Genomic DNA, 27,627 nt, shown 5'->3' on the forward strand with positions numbered 1-27,627 from the left:
TAACTGTCGGTTAAATAAAAAACATATGAAAAAAAAAGCTTTTTCAATTAGTAATGATTGTTTTTCTGATGCTCGTTTAGGAAAAACCGCGTGAAGCACAGAATTCGGAGCTCTTATTATGTACAATTTGATAAGATCACTCTCATAAATGAGGTAAATTTAAGTTCCAAATATCTTGTACTTAAGGCCCATTAAACAATATTTATCATTTAATCCTTTGAAATTGAGAAATTGAAAGTAAAACGAACTCAATTTTGTCTTGAAAATACATCAAAACAAGTGATCATTTCTCCGAAAATCTACATGTTATCGAAGTTATTTTAGTATATAAATAATCTGCACAATGTGCTTAAACTGCTGTTATCCATTTGTCGTTATAATATTTTATCATGATTTTTTGCCAATTTTTTGAAAACTAGCCTTCCTGTCGCTATTTTACCGGCGACGGACGCCTGCGATTTCAGTGCCGCGCCGGAGCTCGAGGAGGTAAGACGTATGTCGCTTTGGTCTCCGAGTTTTCATCGCAAACGTCGAGAATATTTATTGTTGTGTGGGTCGGACGCCTTGTTTCTACACGGGCTATCCTCGCATTGTGTGTGTGTAAACAGCGACCAACGAATTTGATCCTAGATCCGTAAATATTTGCTTTTGTAATACTTTGTTATGTTTAAATGTTAAAGTATTACAACGTTGTGATGATAAAAATGTGAAAATTACAATACGGTCAAGATGATAAGACACATCAAGATGGTACTCGGGATCTGATGATGGAGCCAGAAGGTGGTCACCAGTACCAGTGAACCATGTAAGTAAACGACTTCGTGTTTAGGCTCGTTGGGTTCGTCTCAACAAGACCTTTGACAAGAGGTGGTACTCAGGGTCTGATGATGGAGCCAGATGGTGGTCACCAGTACCAATGAACCATATAACTAAACCCAGAGATGGGGAAATCGTAATCGATTCCGGATTACACGATTACTTGATTTTACTTTGTAATCTGACACTACTGGGTGTCAGATTACTTGTAATGTAATCAAGTGAAACGGTAAATTACCATTACATGTAAAGGAATCACTAATCATCTATACAATCATTACTATTACCAATAATTCGGAATCATAGTCGATTCAAAATAACTGAAATTATTGACTTGATTACTTTCAGATTACGAATATGTAGTACCTCAGATTGCTGACTGTCACTTTGACACAAAAGTCGTCATGGGTGTCGTAAAATAGGTTTTAGGAGGTGCTGATTCCAAAATTAATGACTAATGTTCAATCTGACATTGCTGACTGTCACTCTGACACAAAAGTCGTCATGGGTGTCGTAAAATAGGTTTTAGGGGTGCTGATTCCAAAATGAATGACCAATTTGGAATCTGACATTGCTGACTGTCACTTTGACACAAAAGTCGTCATGGGTGTCGTAAAATAGGTTTTAGGGGGTGCTGATTCCAAAATTAATGACCAATGTGGAATCTGACATTGCTGACTGTCACTTTGACACAAAAGTCGTCATGGGTGTCGTAAAATAGGTTTTAGGAGGTGCTGATTCCAAAATTAATGACTAATGTTCAATCTGACATTGCTGACTGTCACTCTGACACAAAAGTCGTCATGGGTGTCGTAAAATAGGTTTTAGGGGGTGCTGATTCCAAAATTAATGACCAATTTGGAATCTGACATTGCTGACTGTCACTTTGACACAAAAGTCGTCATGGGTGTCGTAAAATAGGTTTTAGGGGGTGCTGATTCCAAAATTAATGACCAATGTGGAATCTGACATTGCTGACTGTCACTTTGACACAAAAGTCGTCATGGGTGTCGTAAAATAGGTTTTAGGGGGTGCTGATTCCAAAATTAATGACCAATGTTCAATCTGACATTGCTGACTGTCACTCTGACACAAAAGTCGTCATGGGTGTCGTAAAATAGGTTTTAGGGGGTGCTGATTCCAAAATTAATGACCAATGTTCAATCTGACATTGCTGACTGTCACTCTGACACAAAAGTCGTCATGGGTGTTGTAAAATAGGTTTTAGGGGGTGCTGATTCCAAAATTAATGAGCAATGTTCAATCTGACATTGCTGACTGTCACTTTGACACAAAAGTCGTCATGGGTGTCGTAAAATAGGTTTTAGGGGGTGCTGATTCCAAAATTAGTGACCAATTTGGAATCTGACATTGCTGACTGTCACTTTGACACAAAAGTCGTCATGGGTGTCGTCAAATAGGTATCCGGAGGTGTTTGAAAACTAATGACCAATTTGGAATCTGACACTGTTGACTGTCACTTTGACACAAAAGTGATCATGGGTGTCTTCAAATAGGTTTTCATGGGTATTGATCTCAATATTAATGATCAATTTGGAATCTGACATTGCTGACTGTCACTTTGACATAAAAGTCGTTATGGGTGTCGTCAAATAGGTTTCCTTTCCAGGGGTACTGTGCAATGTCAGGTTCCAAATCGGTCATTACTTTTTAAATCATTTCATTAATTTTGGAATCAGTGCCCCCTAAAAACTATTTGACTACACCCATGATTCCTTTTGTGTCAAAATTACAATTAGCACTGTGAGATTCCAAAATAGTCGTTAATTTTGGAATCAGCACCCCCGGAAACCTTTTTGAAGACACCCATGACGACTTTTGTGTCAAAGTGACAGTCAGCAATGTCAAGATTCCAAATCGGTCATTAATTTTCAAATCAGCACCTCCGGAAACCTATTTGACGACACCCATGACGACTTTTGTGTCAAAGTGACAGTCAGCAATGTTAGATTCCACATTAGTCATTATTTTTGGAATCAGCACCCCTAAAACCTATTTTACGACACCCATGATGACTTTTGTGTCAAAGTGGCAGTCAGCAATGTTAGATTCCACATTGGTCATTAATTTTGGAATCAGCACCCCTAAAACCAATTTTACGACACCCATGACGACTTTTGTGTCAAAGTGACAGTCAGTAATGTCAGATTCCACATTGTTCATTAATTTTGGAATCAGCACCCCCGCAAACCTATTTGACGACACCCATGACGACTTTTGTGTCAAAGTGACAGTCAGCAATGTCAGATTCCACATTGGTCATTAATTTTGGAATCAGCACCCCCTAAAACCTATTTTACGACATCCATGACGACTTTTGTGTCAAAGTGACAGTCAGCAATGTCAGATTCCACATTGTTCATTAATTTTGGAATCAGCACCCCCGCAAACCTATTTGACGACACCCATGACGATTTTTGTGTCAAAGTGACAGTCAGCAATGTCAGATTCCACATTGGCCATTAATTTTGGAATCAGCACCCCCTAAAACCTATTTTACGACACCCATGACGACTTCTGTGTCAAAGTGACAGTCAGCAATGTCAGATTCCAAATCGGTCATTAATTTTTAAATCAGCACACCCGAAAACCTATACTCGTGGTATATGCACTTGAAATGTGAAAGTGAAAATGCTAGAATGACATGTAAACCACGAAGTTGTATTGTCATATTGTTCATTGGTATTGGTGACCACCATCTGGCTCCATCATCAGACCCTGAGCACCACCTTGAAGTAATTAGAATTGTATTTGTCTTATTTTATCATCATATTAATATAATTATACTTTACTCTAATACTTATCATATAACAAAAGCAAATATTTGGGATGGGATCTACTTTTATAATTATTACTTTAATTTTTTAAATAAATTTTAACATAATTGATATTATTTCGCGCTATATTCTCGTATTTTCGTACAAAATAATGTTTATTAGAAACCAAAAGTTTATATCGAGATAGTAGATTGTGGTTGTTATCAAAATTCCATAGAAAGGATCAAGATTGTTTTGTCCATTATTGTAGTGCGAGCGAGTGATAAGACGTGCTAGAAAGGGTCGGCATATTGGGCTCGCGCGGCGGGTAAAATACCTAATTTCGCCCGACGCCGAAATGTTATAACGCTCTTAAGTGTTACGGTTGCGGTGCACCGAACGTTATTCGGTCAAAGTGTTCAAACTGTAACTCTAAATCGCCTAAATCCGGTTCGGGCTTGTCGTTTTATGCGGTTGATATCGTCGACGACGCCGCTGCTCCGCGCAAAGGCGCGTCGAGCGTAAGCGGCGCCTGCGCGTCGCAACCTGCACCGCCGCCCGACGGTGACGGCGCGGCTTCGCGTGCACGGCACGGCGAAAGTCCCGCCGCACGGCGAAACTTAAGTCCTGCGCGCGCCAACGAGTACTCGCGAGAGCGCGATACTTATGCCGCCGGTTATGAAGAGTCGGCGGGCGCTGCGGATGCGCCGGACACCATTACCGCGCCGATTGTTAACCCTTCGCCTGCGCACTGTAGTAGAGGTAACCCTGCTCATGCAGTGGGGAATTTAAATGTTAATGTTAAATCTGTTGATTGTAAAACCAGTGTTTGTCAAACTTTTTGTGAAGAGGTCGGCGATGTTAAAACTTCTCGCCGTCCTATTTTGAATATCAGTATACTTGGTGCAAATGGCACTGCACTTGTAGATCCTGCGGCTAAAACTAGTGTCGCCGGTCACACGCTGTACGCTTTCTTGTTGAGTAAAGGACACCCATTAGTGTCGTCGACGCGAATTGTTAGGTTGGCCGACGGTGTCAGCAGCGAAAGAACTGTGTTCACTGCAGAGGTGGAGGTGACACTTAAGTACAAAAAGGGAAAAGTTAAATTTGTTATTTTCCCTGAGTCCGTAGCAAATGAGTCGCTTCTAGGAATTGATTTTCTGAAAAGTTTTGATATTGACATTCACTTTGGAAAAGAATTTTGGTACTTCGGTGATAACATTGGGGAAAAATTTAAATTAGAGTTTGAAAGTGTTTCACCTCCGACTCTGTGCGTTGCTGCGTTAGAGGCGTTAAGGGACGACGAAGCCACATCACTTACCGCCCAACAACACGGTTTGCTTGCCCAGTTGCTCACCGAAAATAGTGACCTGTTTGAGCCAGGGGGAGGACCAACTCCTTTTGCCGAGCACAGGATTGACACAGGTGACCATCCACCTATCGCGGTGCCGCCTTACCGTGTCACGCCGGCCAAAAAGGAGCTGATGCGCGCGGAAATAGAGAAGATGTTGGCGGACGACATAATAGAGGAGTGTGAGTCTCCATGGACTTCTCCAGCTCTCCTAGTCCCCAAGGCTAACGGTAAGGTTCGTTTCTGTGTAGATTATCGTAAACTGAATGCTGTTACCAAAACAGATGTTTACCCAATGCCTTTGATTGACGAGCTAGTCCAGTCAACGAAGAGAAACTGCTACATGAGTACGCTCGACATGCGCAGTGGATTTTGGCAGGTGTCTGTCAGGCAGGAGGACCGCGATAAGACGGCGTTTGTGTCACCTTTCGGTACGTATCGCTTCAAACGTATGCCTTTTGGGCTCAAGAACGCGCCGTCCACGTTCCAGCGGCTCATTGACAGGCTTCGCTCGGGTTCTTCTCTACAGAACGTAACTGTACTCGCGTACCAAGACGATCTGCTGGTCATTTCAGAAGGTTTTGATCAGCATCTTGAGGATCTTCGCGCTGTCTTCGGAAGATTGCGTATGTTTGGTCTGCGCGCTAATCGCGAGAAGTGTGTCTTTGCACGTGAAAAGGTAAAGTACCTAGGTCATATCATCTCGCAAGACGGTATTTCGCCAGATGACGACAAAATCCGTGCTGTTTTGGAAATGAAGGCCCCTTCGTCGCTGCGCCATTTGCGGACCTTCTTACAGACCTGCTCGTGGTTTCGTAAGTTTATTCCTGGCTTCTCCTCTGTAGCTGAACCACTAACGCGCCTGTTGAAGAAGGATAAGGTGTGGACGTGGGGTCCGGAGCAGAAGAAAGCCTTTGAGGAGATGAAAAATAAGTTAACATCAGCGCCAATCCTCATACAGGCTGATTATCGGAAGCCATTTGTCCTGAGAACAGATTCTAGTAGCTACGCCCTTGGTGCGGTATTGCTACAAGGGGAAGGTAAGGACGAACGGCCCATAGAATATGCCAGTCGTTTGCTCACGCCAGCTGAAAGAAATTACAGCACCGTTGAGCGTGAGGCTCTTGCAGTCATGTGGGCCGTAGAGCGATTCAGAGGGTACATTGAAGGCCATCCTGTCGTCGTAGGGAGTGACCATCAGCCGTTAAAATGGCTACTTACCTTGAAGTCACCATCAGGAAGGTTGGTTCGATGGGCATTAAAACTACAGGCTTTTAACATACAGTTCGAGTACACTCCGGGCAAAGCTAATGTGGTCGCCGATACGCTCAGTCGTCCTCCTTGTGAAGAGGAAAGTAGAGATCAGTGTGGTGTGTGCGCGGTCGTCGTAGACTTACCTGCCCGCAGCCCTACAGACCTACGACGTGCTCAGCTTGATGACCCGGATCTGGAAAAGATTATAGTAGAATTAGAGAGTACATCAGATGCTGCAGCCGTTGGAGCAAAGCGTTGGTCTGAAAGAGGATACTTCATGCAGCAAGGCGTCTTGTACAGGTACAATCCCGATGTTGATAGTGAAGAGCCGCAGCTGGTGGTTCCTGTGTCACTGCATCTCGACATCTTGAAGGAATGCCACGATTCTCCATTGTCGGGGCACCAGGGGATTGAAAGGACCTTTCACAAGATCTCGCAACGCTTTTTCTTCCCAGGTATGCGTCGTATCATCGCTGAGTACATAAAAAGTTGTGTACCCTGTCAGCGATACAAAGCGTCTAATGAGAAGCCGTCTGGCCTTCTCCAAACTCCGGTTCTTAGTCAACGCAATGAGGTAATAGCTATCGACTTGTTTGGTCCTTTACCAGAAGGCGAGAAGGGAGAGCGCTGGATCCTCCTGGTAGAAGATACTGCCACACGATGGGTGGAGCTTTACGCGCTACAAGAAGCTACCTCCGAAGCTTGCGCGCGTACTCTTGTAGAAGAGTATTTCCTCAGGTACGGTTTCCCACGCAGGGTAGTCTCGGATAATGGGGTCCAGTTTGTCGGGGCGGTCATGCAACAGTGTATGTTTGTCCTCGGCGTCAAACAGAGCCTCATCCCACTGTACCACGCTGAGGCGAATCCCGCCGAGCGCAAGAATCGCGATCTTAAAACACAGCTTGGAATGTTGGTTGGAAACGACCATACGTCGTGGCCAACGAAGCTGGGTGTGATTCGGTTTGCTATGAACAGCGCCGTGTGTCAAGCCACTGGTGCTACTCCGGCATACCTAATGTTTGCACGTCAGATGAGATCTCCTATAGAGGTTAGTTATGATTTAAGAGCCGTTCTTGATAAGGAAAATTTTGTTCCTCAGATCACGCCATATCTTCGCTCGTTCATTAATTCTCTGTCAACAGTACGTGATCGAGTTGAAACTCAGCAGGATAGGCGTAAGGAAAACGCTGACAAGTCTCGTCAGCCAGGTGATGTATTTGAAGTCGGGGACAATGTCTTGATTACGTCACACGTTCTTAGTAATGCAGGAAAGAATGTTTCGGCCATTGTCTAAAGAATGTTTAAAGTTAAATTTATTCAGCGACAACTATAAATGAATTTATTAAAGTGAACCTAAAGTGCAGTGCTAAACAATTTGTTTTGGCGTGACGAACATAGTGCAAGTTATCTTCAGATTCGAATCTGTGCGCGGCCATTTGTTTCGCATCGACATTCAAGTCAAGCTCCCGCTTACACGCACGACAAATGAAAGGGATGGCCGATAACGCACAGCCCGTCGAGTCCGACATCGAATCGAACGAGGTTCCTGCGCCTACCGCCAGCGTTATGATAAGAACACCGCCGCCGTTAAAATATCCATCAAACCCAGATCTTTCGACAACATTAATGGAAACCCGGAAGCGTAAATTTGATAACATGTGTGCATCAAATCTACCGCAAGAAATCGGTGAAATTATTGACCGAAAGTTCTCGGACATACAGACCAATATAACTGCGACTATAAACACGGCGCTGTCGGCCTGCCTGGCAACAGAACTCGCTAAAATTACAGCGTCATTAAATGACATCAAATTAGACATAAACAAACTTAATACAGATAACACTGTCATCAATCAAACTCTTGCGGAAGTTAAGACCCGAGTAAATGATATCGACTCATCTTTACAGTTTGCCAGCTCGCGTCAGGACTCGCAAGAAACCAGACTTAAAAGCATAGAATCGAACGTGTCAACTTATCAGGAACAATTTAGCCGCATACACACGCTCGAATGTACTATTGACAAAATGGAACAACAGGCAAGATCGAGCAACCTGGAGATATGTAACATACCAGAGAAACGGGGCGAAAATCTACTTAATATACTGAATGTTATCGGAGCTGCCATAAGAATCACATTCGCACCCAGTGATATCGTGTCAATCCACCGGGTTCCGCACGCCAACCCTAATTCCACCTTGCCTAAAAACATTATAGTGCGTCTTGCATCAGTTACATTACGTGACAACGTTTTGGCTGCGTTCCGTACCGCCAAGGGTATAAACACGACTCAACTAGCTCTTAGCGGCCCCTCGCATAAAGTATACCTAAACGAGCATTTAACACTCAAAAATAAGTTACTACTCAAACAAACTCGCGAGACCGCCTCGAAACACGGCTACAAGTACGTCTGGGTGAGGCATGCATCCATCTTAATGCGGAAAGAAGACACATCTCCTGTACTCGCCATACGAAGTAACCTTGACCTACTTAAATTATCAACGACGAGTTCCTGACCTAATGAGACGCGTACAATTTTATAATTATTCTCACGGGGGTTTGATACAAGACCCATTCTGTGAAAGTTATGTAATTATACTAATTACCAAGTGCTTATGCCTACTAATGAACATTATATATATATTTTTTATTACCTATTTTACTACAGCTAACCAATTAGCATTGTTGTATGTATCATCACCTTATTTCAATAATTGGAGCGGTCTATTATGTAAGTACCTGAGCTGCGCGGGACTCGAAATGTACCTAATATCTATTCTTGATAAGATATACTTTACAATAGATACATTAGATACCATAATACTGTTTAATGAAAACATCTATTACCTGTTGCAATTTGATTATGGATAGTAATTATTCTGTGTATTATCAGAACTGTCGAGGCCTAAGAACAAAATTAAATACTTTGTATATGAATATTCTTTCACATGACTACGACGTAATTATTTTAACGGAAACCTGGTTATGCCCAAATATAACAAATAATGAGTTTATCGATAGTCGTTATGCAGTTTTTCGATGCGATAGGGATTGCGCGGGCAGCGGGCGCGGCATCGGTGGTGGCGTGCTCGTGGCCGTGTTGCGGGAACACCGCGCGGCGCGCGCGCGCCGCTGCCCTCGCCGCCTGGCCGCCCCGCGCTCCCATCGCTGGTAGATAACGTCATTGTTGAAATACCAGTCGGTCATCACACAAAACACGTCATTAGTGCGGTGTATATTCCACCGCAGCAACCATCATTAACGTATGAAATACATTTCGAACAGTTACAAGAATTGTTTTTAGAAACTAACATAAGTAGTTACTGGATTGTCGGTGATTATAACTACTCATCGCTCGCATGGCAAGACCAAGGTAATTATTTGACCATTTTATCGAACGAACACGTGTCGCTTCGAGAAAGGTGCCTTATTGATTTTATCGACCTATTTAACCTTTATCAATATAACTTATGGCGCAACACAGGAGGTAAAATTCTAGATTTATTCCTTACCGGCGATTCCAACTGTACAGCTTTTCGGGCTCCTATCACTCTTGTTCCTCTAGATGACCATCACCCACCATTTTATATTATAGCACCAATTACGAATCAAAACAAAATAACTGCCCCGCAATTAAAATATAAACATTGTTTTGACAAAGCCGACTATACACTTGTTAATAAAGATCTTGAATCAATTCCATGGGCTGACCTCTTCAACAATTTATCGGCAGATGGTGCTGTGACTTTATTTTATGAACGTATTTACACAATAATAAAACAGTATATACCATATAAAAAAATAAATACCGGTAAGTTTCCCCGATGGTTTTCTCCCTCATTAATACATATATACAAAAATAAAAACCAAGCGTGGCTAAAATGGAAAAAATACAAAAATCTAACCGATTACGAGACCTTTTCCAAGCTTAGGAGTCGATTTAAAGCCGAATCACATAAATGTTATAATAAATACATAAACAATGTAGAAAACAGCATACGAGGCAACGTAAAATACTTTTGGACTTACATTTCAAATCGTAACCAATCTTCCGAGATACCCAATACTATGTCATATCAAAACGTACAATCCAGTGACTTATCAGAAATTTGCAACATGTTTTCGGCTTTCTTTCTCTCGGTGTTCGAACCTTCTACAGTAACTGACGATCTTGACATAATTGAAAATAATCCGACGTCTCATATTAATATGCACACTATACACATATCTTTAAGTAATGTTATCCAAGAATTAAATAAACTTGATGTATCTAAAGGTAAAGGACCGGATAATATCCCTCCTATCTTCCTTAAAAATGTTTCAAAGTCTATAGCTATACCACTTACGATTCTATATAACAAATGCCTAAACGAAGGAGTTTTCCCGACAATATGGAAAACAGCAAACATTGTGCCAGTACATAAGGGGGGTTCCAAACAGCTTATCGAGAATTACAGACCAATATCAATACTGTCCACACTGTCAAAGGTTTTCGAAAAATTAGTGCATAAAAAAATTTACCCAAATATACATAATCAACTAATTTCAAATCAACACGGCTTCGTTCAACGTCGTTCAACTACCACTAATCTTCTTGTCTACACAACGTACTTATTTGAAAGCTTAGACAATAATACACAGGTAGACAGTGTCTACACTGACTTCAGGAAAGCCTTTGACAGGGTGGACCACCAACTGCTCTTAGAAAAAATTGCTTTCAACGGGATTCGTGGCAACTTGTGGCGTTGGTTCAAATCGTATATCACAAATCGCACTCAAAAAATTACCATTAAGGGACACGAGTCACACGCTACTACAATAAGTTCCGGGGTCCCACAGGGGTCCATTCTGGGTCCACTGTTGTTTGCCATATTTATAAACGACATAATCTCTTGTTTTAGTTATTGTAATATTTTGCTTTACGCAGACGACTTAAAAATATATCATACTATTTGTAATAACGATGACTGTGCAAAATTTCAGCAAGACCTAGATCGCTTCTCTGACTACTGTCATGCCAATAAACTTAGTCTAAACATGGATAAATGCAAACTTATAAAATTTACAAAAAAAAGATTTACTATAGATGATTCATATTACTTATGTAATACTAAATTAGCCATAGTTAATTCCATAAGAGATCTCGGAATCACCCTTGATTCAAAGCTACATCTTGACCAACATATAAATAATGTAACTAGTAAAGCTTTCAAGATGTACGGCTTCGTAATGCGCTCTAGTTCGGAATTTCGTCACCCGAGTACGTATCTACATTTGTTTAAATCATTAATTCGCTCTCAACTAGAACATAACGTAGCTATTTGGAACCCTTACTACAATAAATATAACGAGGCCCTCGAAGCAGTTCAAAAGAAATTTTTAAGAACTATGTACTTTCGTTGTCACCGCAGTAGATTATCTTATCCAGAACTATTAAAGAAATATCGAATGTTAGATCTAAGTTCTAGACGCTCATTACTGGAATCATTGGTATTACATGGCATCTGCAATAATCAGTTCGATTGTATCGCTCTCAACAATAAACTCAGCTATAGAGTACCCAGCCGCAGTAGGCAGCGCGAGGCGCGCCCTCACCAGCTGTTCGTCACCGGCCGCTGCCGCACGCATGCTGGTGAGCGCGCCCCTCTACGCAGACTAGTTAATACATATAACAAAAAATTCAATCATGTAGATATCTTTGGTAGCAGCTTAAGTGTTTATAAGAACCAAGTTACCAAGACTTTAACGCACCCTGTAGAATAAATTATTAAAGTATTTCAATTTTTTGTTTATGAATAACGCCATAGTACTTGCACTTGCTTCTTATAATACATGTACCCACCTTTATACCTTTATACTTACTTTTTATTAATAGGGTATTACCTTTGTAAACACGTTTTTATTTTATTTTTATGTTATTGTTAACACTGAAAGTCCTTAAGACTGTAGGTGAAGATTGATCGTGTCATTCACAAAAACACATGCTTGCTAAAATCTAATACTTAATAGATAAACATTCATATGATTATATGCGTTTTCGTGAGTGAAGCGATCTGTAGTTTTTGCTCTGAATGTAAATTACTTTATACTAATTAGCGGTAAGCGGTGTGGGCCACACATATTGTAAACGTTGTATTAATTAATGACTTACTAAGCACATCTTGTAGTGGCTGTTTGTTTACCCCAATAAATAGAAAAAAAAAAAAGTTTTAATGTGAGGTCAATGTCAAAGTCCAAAGGTTTCTGTTTTTGATTATTAAATTTAACGGTTATCTGTATGAGGATTTGGTAAGAACTGAAATAATTATCTCAGATAACTCTAAATGCAAGAACTCTTACCCCCCGTAATATTTTGGTATATTGTCACTTAACCACTAGAAAAAGCCAAAAAAAAAATCAGTGTTATAACACCTGTTAAATAGGTTAAATAAGCAGAACTTTTATTTTTCTTTCATTTTTATAACTTAACTATTAAAATTTAAATCCATTTCAAGGTATTTTTGCTTTCTACTTTAAATAGCTTCAGTATGGTAATTTCCTTGTAATTAATCATAATTGTATAGTAACAATATGACCTGTGTCACACCATAAATTAAATATAACAAGATCATACCATCCCATACATTATAATGCGACCGTAAGCGCGTTCGTAGGCGGTCGCATTTTAATGTATGGGATGGTATGATCTTGTTATATTTAATCTATGGTCACACTGAATGTCTCTTTTATAACTTTGAGACAATCTAGGTATCTGAAAGGATATTTTCTGTTAGGATGTGTATATTCCCTTCTCATTAGTATTGCAGAAAAAAAAAAATAAAAAAAAAATAATGGATTCATAAATTCATCAGCCTGTATCAAGTGTTATTTCATGTCCATTTTTAGTACACTTTGTAACTGAAACTATTCTCGTTCGTAATATTATTGATAACTTAAGATTTTGAAGCAGTTTTTTATAAAAAAATTTCAGGGTCAAAGCATCCAAGTGATCTTCAAAGACCGCCAGCTCCTCCTATGGGTGGTCTACAGCAACAGCGTGTCCGACGGACACCTGGCCTGCAACCCGATACACGGACGCCTGCTCGGCTTGGACGAGGGGACGGAGGTGTTTGTGTCTCCGTATGGGGACGTTAAGGTGCTGGATGAACTGTATGTAGATACAGATAGTCCGGATGATCAGGAGATCTTGGTAAGTTATATTGAAGTATTGGATTTAGATTTAAATTGTTTATAAGTGAGTATTGATTTGGTCTGTTTATGTACAGTTAAAATAAAAAGAAGGTCAGTCTGAGGAAGACAAAATTTATTGCAGAAGAATTAATGTTTAAAAAAATATTACCTTCCTAATAGCTTCTACCAGTGTTGGCCGAATTGGCCATTGACCTGTACAATTTGAACCGTAAATGGTAACGGACTGTTACATTTGATGGTTTAATAATGGTCAATAAATAATATTCAATTGCATTAATGTTTCGTCCTACACTGGCTTCTACTGTTTAAGTATCAATGAGTACTTTGAATTTCTCTGCAATTTCCTTAATTGATACGTACATTAACCATATACAATGTCCCTTGGCTTTTTAAGTTGGAAATCAAATGTTTAACCTCACTTTAAACCTTATTTTATTAGAAACTTGATAACATGGACAGTTAAAAGGTTATTTTATTTGCAAAACACATTAAGAAAAATACAATTTCAGGAACATAACGCAGAACTCCTCCAGCTCCGAATCCTTGACCAGCTCCGGCTGGTGGTGTCGGGGCAGAAATGTGTGGTCTGGATCTCCGTCTCTCTGCCCATCATCTTCACCCCCAAGCAGACCGGACTGCTGGTCAACCAGTCCAGGATTATTGTCAAAGTAGACGCTTTCAACACGCTTCATCACAATTCGGTAAGAAGTTCTGATCTGATTTGTTATTTAATTAAGTAGTAGCAACTTGACACTGGCGATCAAATATATGAAAGAGGCGCGTTCCTAGTACACAGTCTAAGCTCGTGTTGGTGAATGCGTACTATGCTTGTATGAGTGGAATATGTCAGGTCGACTGTTCGCGTTTTTGACAGGCGGTAACTGTGAGGTAACCGAGGGGGTGGACCGCATTTTCAGTGGGGAGCGCGAGCGGCCATACTGTACGATAGCACTCTTTATTACTTTGTGCTAATAGTAAGTGGGGGAGGGGGCGTGCTAAAAAAAGTTTGGGAACCCCTGCTTATGTAAATCAATTGCGCTCTTACCTCGTTTTGTACGAGCATGCTAATTATGAACATATTGGCGATATTTGAACGTTGAAATAAAAGGAGTAATACAATCCATACTATAATATTATAAATGGGAAAGTGTGTGTGTCTGTTTGTTTGTCCGTCTTTCACGGCAAAACGGAGCGACCAATTGACGCGATTTTTTAAGTGGAGATAGTTGAAGGGATTGAAAGTGACATAGGCTACTTTTTGTCTCTTTCTAACGCGAGCGAAGCCGCGGGCAAAAGCTAGTACCACAGTCATATAAAATACAAGGATTTCGATAGGATTAAATATGTGAAAATAATGATTTGTATTTGTGTTAACATTTCTATTTACAGGTTCCAGTACAAAACACGCCAAATATAGCAAAAGAAAAAGAAAACCGCTTCAACAACATAGGAATCATCAACCAAGGAATGCTCCGGCCATACCTAAACCCTCCAAAAAGGTTATACCTCCGAGCTTTGCCGATAGACAGTGATGGCAAAAGAAACTTGATACATCCATACACAGTCTTTATGCACGAAGACTTATTAGAACCTAAATATTGTGATAGCACTATAATTTTAGCTACAATGAGAAATATACCTTCAATAATCCAAGATGATGAAATTAACCATAGAGAAATCAACGATTTATGCGTTGAAATTGTTCCCGTAGACAATATAGTCTTCAGAAGTCTATGCCATGAAGTATACAATAGACATATACCAACAGTACTTATACCAAAATCTTTAAATGCTATTATTAATATTGAAAATGGAATGAGAATGTCATTTACTATAATAGGGGAAAATATTGAACAGCCAGATCATGTAGATATAATAACTTATTCTGAACAATCACAAAAAGAAGATGAAATTATTGAGAAGTTTAAAAAATGTGTAATAGAAAGCACACATTCTGGTAAAAAGTTTCTGATTAATCATGATATGCTAAAGCAGAATCTACAAGTCAGTAATGGATTTCTTCAGTTTAAATTGAAGCCTGAGAAAATCAAATATACATTGCTGAATTCAGAGTCGTTTAGGCAATGTACGGTGTCAGCAAAATGCCTTAGCGATACGGATTTTGAGTTCCCAAAATTGGCTTCGTCGAGTATTGAGTATGATTGTAAGAATTATTGTAGAGGGTTGAAATCTACGGAGGATTTGGTGCAGAAGGTTGTGTCGCATCTATTCTTTGAGATACATAGGGAAGCGACGTTTAAAGATGTCTCGGAGATAAAGAGCAATGTGCTTGTTACTGGTAAGTTGTTTAACTAATTATTAGATATAGATCCATACTAATATTATAAATGGGAAAGTGTGTGTGTCTGTTTGTTTGTCTGTCTTTCACGGCAAAACGGAGCGACGGATTGATGTGATTTTTTAAGTGGAGATAGTTGAAGGGATGGAGAGTGACATAGGCTACTTTTTGTCTCTTTCTAACGCGAGCGAAGCCGCGGGAAAAAGCTAGTACTATATAATTGAAGCCAGTTGTAAACTTCTTGTAAACATTACCAAAATAAGATGGAACTAAACATAACTAGAACGAATAGACTTTGACCACGATAATTTTGCTGAAAATTGACCTTAAGCAAACGTAAACCTGAGCTACAAACTTTTCATATCACTTGACATGAACGCGTGGTTCGACTTATTGAGATATTATATCTATCATAAAAAAGCCTTCAACCAGTTGAGAGTAAGGTACCAATGTTTGCCTAATTATATCTATTAAAGAATTTACTTTATCTGGTGTAATGGTTCTTACTTAATTTACTAAAAAGTATAAAAACTTGGTCTTAATGGTCATACAATTTTATTGGACTAAAACCATACTACTATAACCTAAAACTAAATTTTTTACAGGCCTCAACGGCACAGGCAAATCTGCCCTCTGCCACATAGTCCAGAAAGACCTCACCATCTGGTCTCACATACTCCACTGCCGTTCTTTAAGGGGCCGCAAAGACATTCCTGAGGCCTTAAGCCGGGCTATACTGATGTGTCAAGAAAGAAGTCCTGCAGTATTGATCTGTGATGATGTGGATAGCTTGGTTCCTCCAAATTTGGAAGGGTCTTCACCGCAAGATATTGCTTATTATCAGAGGTAAGACCAAAGTGTAATGTTAGTCAATAAAAGGATATTTCGGAGGTCTTAAGCCGCGCTATACTGATGTGTCAAGAAAAAAGTCCTTCAGTATGATCTGTGATGATGTTGATAGCTTGGTTCCTCCAAATTGGGAAGGGTCTTCACCGCAAGATATTGCTTATTATCAGAGGTAAGTTACAGAGACACTCTGGTAACTTACCGAGTTTGCGGACCATGAAGTTTGGCCCAATAGAACTCAATGTCGTATGCACTCCGTTGACAGGTCATTGCAAGTGAGCCTTGTGTACTTGTACTTTTATATATGTTGTGATATTGCTGTGTATCGTTTGTCTATTATTAAATAATCACAACACGTTGTTGTTACAGATTAGCGGTAGTAATAAAGCACCTACTACAGAATTGCTCAGGCGTCGTCGTGTTACTAACAGCGACTAGCGTCAACGAGTTACACCCGACGCTTCGCCAGTTCGGAGGCAAGCCGCTCTTCACTGCACATTTCAATATACAGGAGTTACAACAGGTATAGTATAAGTAATAAAGCACCTACTACAGAGTTGCTCAGGCGTCGTCGTGTTACTAACAGCGACTAGCGTCAACGAGTTACACCCGACGCTTCGCCAGTTCGGAGGCAAGCCGCTCTTCACCGCACATTTCAATATACAGGAGTTACAACAGGTATAGTATAAGTAATAAAGCACTAACTACAGAGTTGCTCAGGCGTCGTCGTGTTACTAACAGCGACTAGCGTCAACGAGTTACACCCGACGCTTCGCCAGTTCGGAGGCAAGCCGCTCTTCACCGCACATTTCAATATACAGGAGTTACAACAGGTATAGTATAAGTAATAAAGCACTTACTACAGAGCTGCTCAGGCGTCGTCGTGTTACTAACAGCGACTAGCGTCAACCAGTTACACCCGACGCTTCGCCAGTTCGGAGGCAAGCCGCTCTTCACTGCACATTTCAATATACAGGAGTTACAACAGGTATAGTATAAGTAATAAAGCACTTACTACAGAGCTGCTCAGGCGTCGTCGTGTTACTAACAGCGACTAGCGTCAACGAGTTACACCCGACGCTCCGCCAGTTCGGAGGCAAGCCGCTCTTCACCGCACATTTCAATATACAGGAGTTACAACAGGTATAGTATAAGTAATAAAGCACTTACTACAGAGCTGCTCAGGCGTCGTTGTGTTACTAACAGCGACTAGCGTCAACGAGTTACACCCGACGCTCCGCCAGTTCGGAGGCAAGCCGCTCTTCACCGCACATTTCAATATACAGGAGTTACAACAGGTATAGTATAAGTAATAAAGCACTTACTACAGAGCTGCTCAGGCGTCGTCGTGTTACTAACAGCGACTAGCGTCAACGAGTTACACCCGACGCTCCGCCAGTTCGGAGGCAAGCCGCTCTTCACCGCACATTTCAATATACAGGAGTTACAACAGGTATAGTATAAGTAATAAAGCACTTACTACAGAGCTGCTCAGGCGTCGTCGTGTTACTAACAGCGACTAGCGTCAACGAGTTACACCCGACGCTTCGCCAGTTCGGAGGCAAGCCGCTCTTCACTGCACATTTCAATATACAGGAGTTACAACAGGTATAGTATAAGTAATAAAGCACCTACTACAGAGTTGCTCAGGCGTCGTCGTGTTACTAACAGCGACTAGCGTCAACGAGTTACACCCGACGCTTCGCCAGTTCGGAGGCAAGCCGCTCTTCACTGCACATTTCAATATACAGGAGTTACAACAGGTATAGTATAAGTAATAAAGCACCTACTACAGAGTTGCTCAGGCGTCGTCGTGTTACTAACAGCGACTAGCGTCAACGAGTTACACCCGACGCTTCGCCAGTTCGGAGGCAAGCCGCTCTTCACCGCACATTTCAATATACAGAAGTTGCAACAGGTATAGTATTTAGTATACATAGTATACATACTAATATTATAAATGGGAAAGTGTGTGTGTGTTGGTTTGTCCGTCTTTCACGGCAAAACGGAGCGACTAATTGACGTGATTTTGACGTGACTCGTTACTACGGGCTGCATGCACGAAAAAGTAGACGTCATTGTCCCGTTCCGCAAGCGAGAGCGCGGCACGGTTGACGTTGTCACGTCAAACTACCGTCCGTAAACCGACTTTACAGACAACCATTTTTTAAAGTAGAGATAGGTGAAGGGATGGTGAGTGACATAGGCTACTTTTTGTCTCTTTCTAACCCCCCATTTCTAAAATGGATGGTGGAATTGTATGAAGCATACCGCAATTTCACTTCACTACACATTTCAATATGCTGGAATTACAACAGGTATTGTATAAATATTCTTAGTAAACACACACATGTATACAGTATACACAATTACACATACATAAGCAGGTATACGCTCGCAGGCACATACACGAATATTGATTTACAGGACAAGTTCACAACGTTTTTGATATTGGAACTTCTGACGTGTGTAGGTATATGTCTTATAACATGTATAGTATAGATATAGAGAAGTTTGCATGCCACATTTTATATTCAGTCTTAATACAGTCGTATACGGAAACATACATGTATTTCATTTAATCTGCTCCACACGACATGGCGACCGTGACAGGACCGCAGCCGTCCAGGTGTGGAGGGTTATATTTCATAGCTTATATTTTAATCTAAAAACCATCGGAACTGTCATTAACAATTTCACTTTCACTGCGGTGCAAGTCTGAAATACCTCTTTCGCAGTAAGTGCGTTTTCTCTTTATCCGATTCGATATCGGATGTCGGAAGGATTTCAATAGCAAAAATCAAATATGGCGGCTTAAATGTATGGGTGATCGGTCCTACATCCAATATCGGATCGGACAATGTGAAAACGCACTAAGGTTCATTGCGAGTTACACTTGTCGCCGCAAAGAAGGTGTTAATGTCCATTTATTTAAAAAGAAATTACTAACGTATGTAAGCGTAAGGTACACTATATGTTTACTTGTTCCTTTTTAGGAGGAAAGAGTGGAACTTTTCAAACATCTAATCAACAATAAGTTAAGGGAACAGTTCTTAGTGGAAGAAGATGATTTCACAAGGTTGGGTGCCGCCACCGCCGGGTTCAGTATACGGGAGATCACTGACCATTTGAATAAGAAGATATTTCAGGCTGTTAAGAAAAAAAGTAAGTATGAAAGACTAGCATTAAAATTTAAACTTACGCGCGTCCAAGACGTAAAAAAACGCGCGCGGAATCAGCCTTCTTGAGTTGAGACAATACTCTAATACTCAATTATAGTTTGAAATTATTCATGGTTAGTTTCACTAGACCTACTTGTAAATTGTCTGGGATAATCTAATATTCACGTTGACGTTCACGATTTACGACCAAAAGTTATAAATAAAAGCAAGGGCGGCTCACTCCGCGATTCTATCGTCACGCTACAAGTGCATGTCGGCGGCCGCGAGTTCGCGGCCCATTCAGTGGTGACGACCTTCGCGCGGCGCCATAAAATTCAATGTCGGCTGCTCGCGTGTTGTCCGTTTGTTAATGTAGGTAAGAATTTAGAATAGCGACATTTTGTGAACATCAAAGGAGTGAGCCTTCTGTACTTGTACTATTATAATATATTCTGTGATAAAATTGTGTTTCACCTTATCATCATCAGTACTTGTCATCAGTTTAGGATAAGTCTCAAAATCTCTTTTTAGGGTTCCGTACCAAAATGTTTCAAAAGGAACCCTTATAAGACTGTTCGTCTGTCTATCTGTTTTTATATATTACTTTTTGAAGCGTTTTTGTATACACTGCTGCTTTATACCAATTTTAATGATATTGTTACAGAATCTCATCCATCGGAACCCATGCCCCGGCTAGTAGAAAGCGCGGTAGCGTCAGAGGAGAAAAATAAAGAGTTCGACATTTGGGAGTCTGTGGGGGGAATGGAGGGGGTTAAGCAAGAGCTCACTGAATGCATCTTCTGGCCTCTTATGGTAAGTAAACTAAGTAACTTACCTTTTCAGTTCCTGTCGAAATTATTTTGTGTACCAATCTACTTCAATTTAAAAAATATAGCAAGAAAAAAGTCTAGGTGGTTAACAAAGTGACAATTTACAATTTTACACAGTTAGAAGAAACGTTGTCATAAGATCTACTAAAATTACTAATATTAGCAAATGGTACATTTTGTAAATTACTACGTACCAGTGACGTGGCGTGAAAATTTTCATTGGTAAAGCCGGAGGGGTTTACGGAATCTGTTTTGTATGGACTTCTACAGATACTAGAGAATTTTAGGGAACCCGTTGGGAATCGAGTTGTATCGACGCTACGCCACTGCTACATACGTTAGGTACCTATAATACAATGAAATCAAGACTAAGTAATATTTCTCCTGGAAAACCGTCACTAACTTAAAACTAGTATGTCTATGGGTGTGGACTGTGACCACAAAGTCTAAGAAAAAAACGTACCACAGTACCAAACAGAAAAAGGTCGGTGGCCTAGATGGCATTACACCTTTGGGGTACGCTCAGCTAGATGGCGCTAATATTAATATTTGACATTTTAACACATATCAAGCTAAGAATATGGGCCAAATTGTCAAAACTCAGGTTCAAAAGTTTTAAGCCTGCGCCAAGAGATGGCAGTCTATGCACTGTGATTACACATTTTACTTCGACAGTAACTCTCTATAATGCTCGATCCTCTTTGACCTAAACAAATCGATCGATGCTATGCCGATTGGTGTTGTAACGCCTTACAAATTTATTTTCCATTCAAATTTTATAGAAAAAGTTTTTTTGCAGTACCCGGCCCTGTTCCCGTCTCAGTCATGTGGAATCCTTCTATACGGGGCGCCAGGAACCGGGAAATCCCACATCGGATCCAGTCTGGCCAGACTTCACAACATGAGTCTCATTGTGGTGAAGGGACCAGAACTACTCTCCAAATACATCGGCCAGAGCGAGAAGGCTGTCCGGGACGTGTTCGACAAGTATGTTGTATCTCTCTCACACTTTTCTCACACATAAGTTTCAAGAATGTTCAGTTTATATGTTTACCGTTTTTTTACAGAGCTGATATGAAGCGGCCGTGCATATTATTCTTCGATGAGTTTGACAGCTTAGCACCCAAGTAAGTCTATGTTACTGCATGCAATACTCTACCAGAGTGGATAATTTTTTTATAAATACTTGAAATAGACAGACATATTTGTTTAGAAAATTACACTGGAATTCTGAATCAAATTATTTTATAAATAGATGAATATGCTTCAAATAGTATTATTACCTTGGTCTTTTGTGAAATATAATACTTTTCAGACGAGGACACGACTCAACAGGCGTCACCGATCGCGTAGTAAACCAACTGCTAGCGCGACTTGACGGCGCCGAAGGCGGAGCGCGGGGGCCAGTAATCGCTGCGACCAGTCGCCCCGACTTAATCGACCCTGCGTTACTACGACCAGGGCGATTACAGAGGCACATATACTGTGCGCCACCTGAACAGGTACAACTAGCATCAAACACTACTCTTAATCTTGTTAAATGGGATGGGACATGACTCTACGCCATGGTGAACTATCTATAGCAGGACACGATGGCAGGGACCAGTAATCGCTGCGACCAGTCGCCCCGACTTGATCGACCCTGCGCTACTGCGACCAGGTAGATTGCAGCGGCACATATACTGCGCTCCACCTGACCAGGTACAGCATCAAACACTACTCTTAATCTTGTTAAATGGGGACATGACATGACTAGACGCCGTGGTGAACTAACTATTACCACCCAGTGACTCAGCAATAGGGGCCAGTAATCGTTGCGACCAGTAGCCCCTACTTGATCAACCCTGCGTTACTGTGACCGGATAGATTGCAGCGACACATATACTGCGCGCCACCTGACCAGGTACAACTAGCATCAAACACTATTTTTAACCGACTTCAAAAAAGGAGGAGGTTCTCAATTCGACTGAATGTTTTTTTTTTTTTTTTTTTTTTTTTTATTTTTTTTTTTGTATGTATGTTACTCGATATCTCCGAGAATCGTGGACCGATTTTCAAAATTTTTTTTTTGATCGAACCGGTATAACCCCGAGATGGTCCCATTGGCACCAAGTCAGGGTCTGATGATGGGATCCTGGAGAAATCGAGGGAACTCTTCAAATGTTATAGGCACATGTAATGTTTTTAGTCTATTTTTCAAAGGTACACCAGTATTTACGTCTGATGGTAATAATTTTATGTGGCTGAGCTGATGATGGAAGGTCAACTCCTCAATGGTTAGGAGTTAAAGGATAATTCTTTCACTACTGTACATGTATTCGGACTGATACATATAATATCACTAGGAACCACTAAAAATCAACTGAGCTGATGATGGAAGGTCAAGTCCTCAATGGTTAGGAGTTAAAGGATAATTCTTTCACTACTGTACATGTATTCGGACTGATACATGTAATATCACTAGGAACCACTAAAAATCAACAAATAAATAAACTTTTTAACAAAAAATAAAACCGCCTTCAAAAATAAGCGCGTTACAAAACACGGAGAAACTAAAAAGCCAAAAATAATAAACCTTTCAATTCAGATTTCTTATCGTATTGCAATAAGCTAAACATCCAAATTATAAACAAATCAATTATTTTTGGAGTCGGTACCAGCCTGTGTATGGTTGGGTGGGGCAAACAGGCAATAGCAAGGCGACGAACAGGTCTGGTACCGACTACAAAAATAATTGATTTGTTTATAATTTGGATGTTTAGCTTATTGCAATACGATAAGAAATCTGAATTGAAAGGTTTATTATTTTTGGCTTTTTAGTTTCTCCGTGTTTTGTAACGCGCTTATTTTTGAAGGCGGTTTTATTTTTTGTTAAAAAGTTTATTAATCATGTTAAATGGGGAAACAAATCTAGACGTCATGGTGAGCCAACTATTACCACCCAGTGACTCAGCAATAGAGGCCAGTAATCGCTGCGACTAGTCGCCCCGACTTGATCGGCCCTGCGCTACTGCGACCGGGTAGATTGCAGCGGCACATATACTGCGCGCCACCTGACCAGGTACACTAGCATCAAACACTACTCTTATTCTAGTTAAATGGTGACATAACTCTAGTAGACACGGTGAAGGAGAACCAACTATTACAATCCAGCAACAGGGACTCACGTCAATCGTTGCGACCAGTCGGCCCGACTTGATCGACCCTGCGTTACTGCGACCGGGTAGATTGCAGCGGCACATATACTGCGCGCCATCTGACCACGTACAAGTGGTACAACTAGCATCAAACACTATTCTTAATGTTGTGAAATGAGGACATGACTCTCGACGTCATGGTGAACCAACTACTAGCCTGACTCGACAGCGAAGGCGGTGCGCGGGGGACAGTAATCGCTGCGACCAGTCGCCCCGACTTGATCGACTTTGCGTTACTGCGACCGGGTAGATTGCACCGGCACATATACTGCGCTCCACCTACTGCGACCAGGTACAATATCAAACACTATTCTTAATCTTGTTAAATGGTGACATAACTCTAGACGCCATGATGAACCAACTATTACAATCCAGCAACAGGAACTCAGTCAATCGTTGCGACCAGTCGGCCCGATTTGATCGACCCTGCGCTACTGCGACCGGGTAGATTGCAGAGGCACATATACTGCGCTGCACCTGACCAGGTACAACTAGCATCAAACACTACTCTTAATCTTGTTAAAAGGGGGAAAAATCTAGACGCCATGGTGAACCAACTATTACCAACCAAAAACGCAGCAACAGGGACCAGTAATCGCTGCGACCAGTCGCCCCGACTTGATCAACCCTGCGTTACTGCGACCGGGTAGATTGCAGCGGCACATGTACTGCGTTCTACCTGACCAGGTATTGAATCAAACACAACTCGCATTTTGTTAGGTTAAAATAAAAACTTGATCAGATGAACGCGTGGTGATGCTGATGACAGTAATATTTTTGACGGCTGGTCTGGCTTAGCGTGTAGTAACCCTGCCTGCTAAAGCCGAATCCCGGTAAGGGTATTTATTTGTGTGATGAGCACAGATACTTGTTCCTGAGTCATGGATGTTTTCTATGTATATTATATATATCGTTGTCTGAGTACCCACAACATAAGCCTTCTTGAGCTTACCGTGGGACTCGGTCAATCTGTGCAAGAACGTCCTATAAAATAAAATAAAAAATGGTTGCGACCAGTCAACTTAATCGACCCTGCGATCTAGTTCAGTTTTAATTTAAGTGTTTAGTTCTCATTATACGCCTGCCTGGTACATATATTAACATAAAAGTAACGAAGTTATATTGTTCTAACATATTTCTTGTCTTGTTTAACATATAGTGTTTCATGTCCGACAGAACGACCGCTTCGAAGTGCTAAAAACGCTGAGCAAAAACGTAGTCATAGAAGAAGACGTGGACTTACGACAGCTGTCGGAGGTTACCGAAGGCTACTCACCAGCGGATCTCAAGAGTTTACTCGTCACGGCACAGCTAGGCAGTCTGGAGAAACAGTTGGTGAGTGTAACGTCGTTACTAATAGGCTAGTTTCGTACTAGTCAAATCAGCTTCTTTTTATGAACTGTCAAAACAATTTCTTAGTATGAAATTACTATGAAATACTGAGGAGTGACGTCACGGTCAATTCGTTTACTTAATATCTTTCTCTTTGACTTATTAAATAGAAATTACGTTTAAAAATAACTACTGTCCATATTTTTCTTCTAATTATGTGGTGCTTTATTTCGTGCACTGCATATTTTATATTTCATTTTAAATGTAGGAAACTAGCCTATTGCAAAGAGGATCGAGTATTATAGAGAGTTACTGTCAAAGTAAAATGTGTAATCATAGTGCATAGACTGCCATCTCTCGACATTAGCTTCAAACTTTTGAACCTCAGTTTTGACAATTTGGCCCATATTGTTAGCTTGATATGTGTTAAAATGTCAAATATTAATATTAGCGCCATCTAGCCGAACGTTCCCCAAAGGTGTAACGCCATCTAGGCCACCGTACGTTTTTCTCTATGGGTTTGAGGCACGTTTTTTTTTCTGAGACTTTATCCGTCTATACGGAGTTACATATGTCTTTGCTAATTGTTATAACATTAAAATTGTATAGACATTTTGATCTCAGCAGGCACTCTTTTACTTCTTCCCCTTTCAATTTTAACTTTACTTTTTTATTTTCTTTTGTCTGCCTGTAATCTTCCCGGTTTCCGATACAGCTAAAATTTTGATTGCACATGATTGTAGGTAAGTCGGATTGACAATGTCATATTGTGGTACCATCAAGCTAATCTGATGGAAATAGGAGGTGGCCATAGAAGTTGTCATTGGCCTTAACGTCTATTACAAACGGTTTATGGTGTAACATTCGAGAGGCACCGTTTTTGGTGACTTAATAGACCGATGCGAGACCGACATAGTCTACCGCAGGACTGACAAGAGAAGTTTGCGGAAATCGGCGCTGAAACACCTTGGCGTCCTGTCTCTTATCAGCAAGTGCAGCAAACCATGTCTCATTTGCGCCACTCCGTTCGTTGCTTTGCGACCCTCTCCCAGTGCTGGTGGTCAATATGAAAAGCAATCATGTCCCTCTTTGCGCAGTCTTTAAAACGAAGCAACGGCCTTCCAACGCTACGCTTTGCATTCGCAACAGCACCAAGAAGAACACGACGAGGTAGTCGAGAGGGTTCCATCCTGTGCACATGCCCTAGAAGTAGTAAACGCAACGTAATTGTGATTCTTTCTCCTCCTTGCATTATCCCGGTATGTGCTACGACTCATGGGAGTCATGAGAGCTTGGGGTCCGCTTTGGGAAAGTAAAGCCTGTACAAAAATATTTCTTTATTTGTCGAAAATTGTCATAACGACTAAATAAAAACTGTTGTTTCAGTTGAGCGGGGTAGAGAAAGACTTGCAATCAGTAGTGGTGAGGAAGACAGATATACAAAGCGCATTGTTGGAGACCAAACCTTCGCTTTCCAACGAGCAGCGGGTCTTCTACGACATGATGTAAGTTGCATCTCTTATTGCTATTTTAGTAGAAACCAGAATCTTTAGATAAACAACTAAAAAAAAAACTTAAAACAACTCTTAAAACAACTCTTTCCCATTCGATAATGATAAAGATATTTAGATACGTTTCTATTTTCTTTGTATCTTTATACTGTTTTTTTTTAAAGTTTCACAGTGCTTTAGTTTTACTATTATGCGGTATAATCATTTGATTAATAAATAAATATATATAATCCCAATAATAAAGTAGTTAAATACTCTTTTGACCCCACTAGAGGATGTCTTGGGATACAATCTATCTTATCTAAAAGTCATCTTTAAGTGTATATACTCTCACTAAATGTTCCGCTCTTATCCCGTATCCTATCTTATCCGTATTGATCCTACATGTGTTGTTACAGATACAAAAGGTTTAGAGGCGAGAAGCTATCCGCAGACCAGAAACAGATGTCGAGGCAGTTGGAAAAGCAGAGAGTCACCTTAGCTTAGTCAACGAATCATTGGTTACATAAAGAGAGAACACTGTAGGAAAAATATGTGGTAGCAAGGTGAAAACAGAAATTCAGCGTCTTGGAGCTTATATAGATATGTAGTTGGAGAAGCCCTTAATCCTTTATTGCATACCAAAGAGGATCGAGTATTATAGAGAGTTACTGTCAAAGTAAAATGTAATCACAGTGCATAGACTGCCATCTCTTGACACAAGCTTAAAACTTTTGAACCTCAGTTTTGACAATTTGGCCCATATTGTTAGCTTGATATGTGTTAAAATGTCAAATATGAATATTAGCGCCATCTAGCTGAGCGTTTCCCAAAGGTGTAACGCCATCTAGGCCACCGTACCTTTTTCTCTAGGGCTTTGAGGTACGTTTTTTTCTTAGACTTTATCCGTCTATACGGAATTACATATGTCTTTGTTGCATACAAAGCCATTTAACTATAGCGGATTTATACATATACAATACAACTATATCGACAGCTATTGAATTTCAAATTACAACAAATATTTTGTTAATTCATGCGATAAAGGCTGAACCAATGATTCAATTAATTGTTTATGTATTATG

At 40.6% G+C, this 27,627-nt stretch overlaps 1 protein-coding gene across 1 annotated transcript; it reads left to right on the top strand.

Moving 5' to 3' along the window:
- Positions 1-163: 163 nt before the first annotated feature.
- Positions 164-27,304, top strand: LOC125227084 (peroxisome biogenesis factor 1-like). Its single transcript, XM_048131275.1, has 16 exons — positions 164-173; positions 2,715-2,720; positions 9,197-9,205; positions 13,163-13,385; positions 13,897-14,088; positions 14,777-15,686; positions 16,292-16,532; positions 16,902-17,055; positions 19,529-19,697; positions 20,358-20,506; positions 21,323-21,510; positions 21,591-21,650; positions 21,839-22,025; positions 24,897-25,055; positions 26,439-26,557; positions 26,962-27,304. The coding sequence occupies exons 6-16, from the start codon at positions 14,855-14,857 to the stop codon at positions 27,047-27,049; spliced, it is 2,346 nt and encodes a 781-aa protein (XP_047987232.1). The 5' UTR covers positions 164-173; positions 2,715-2,720; positions 9,197-9,205; positions 13,163-13,385; positions 13,897-14,088; positions 14,777-14,854; the 3' UTR covers positions 27,050-27,304.
- Positions 27,305-27,627: the final 323 nt, after the last annotated feature.

This window comes from Leguminivora glycinivorella, chromosome 6 (genome assembly GCF_023078275.1).
Source record: "Leguminivora glycinivorella isolate SPB_JAAS2020 chromosome 6, LegGlyc_1.1, whole genome shotgun sequence".
NCBI lineage: Eukaryota > Metazoa > Arthropoda > Insecta > Lepidoptera > Tortricidae > Leguminivora > Leguminivora glycinivorella.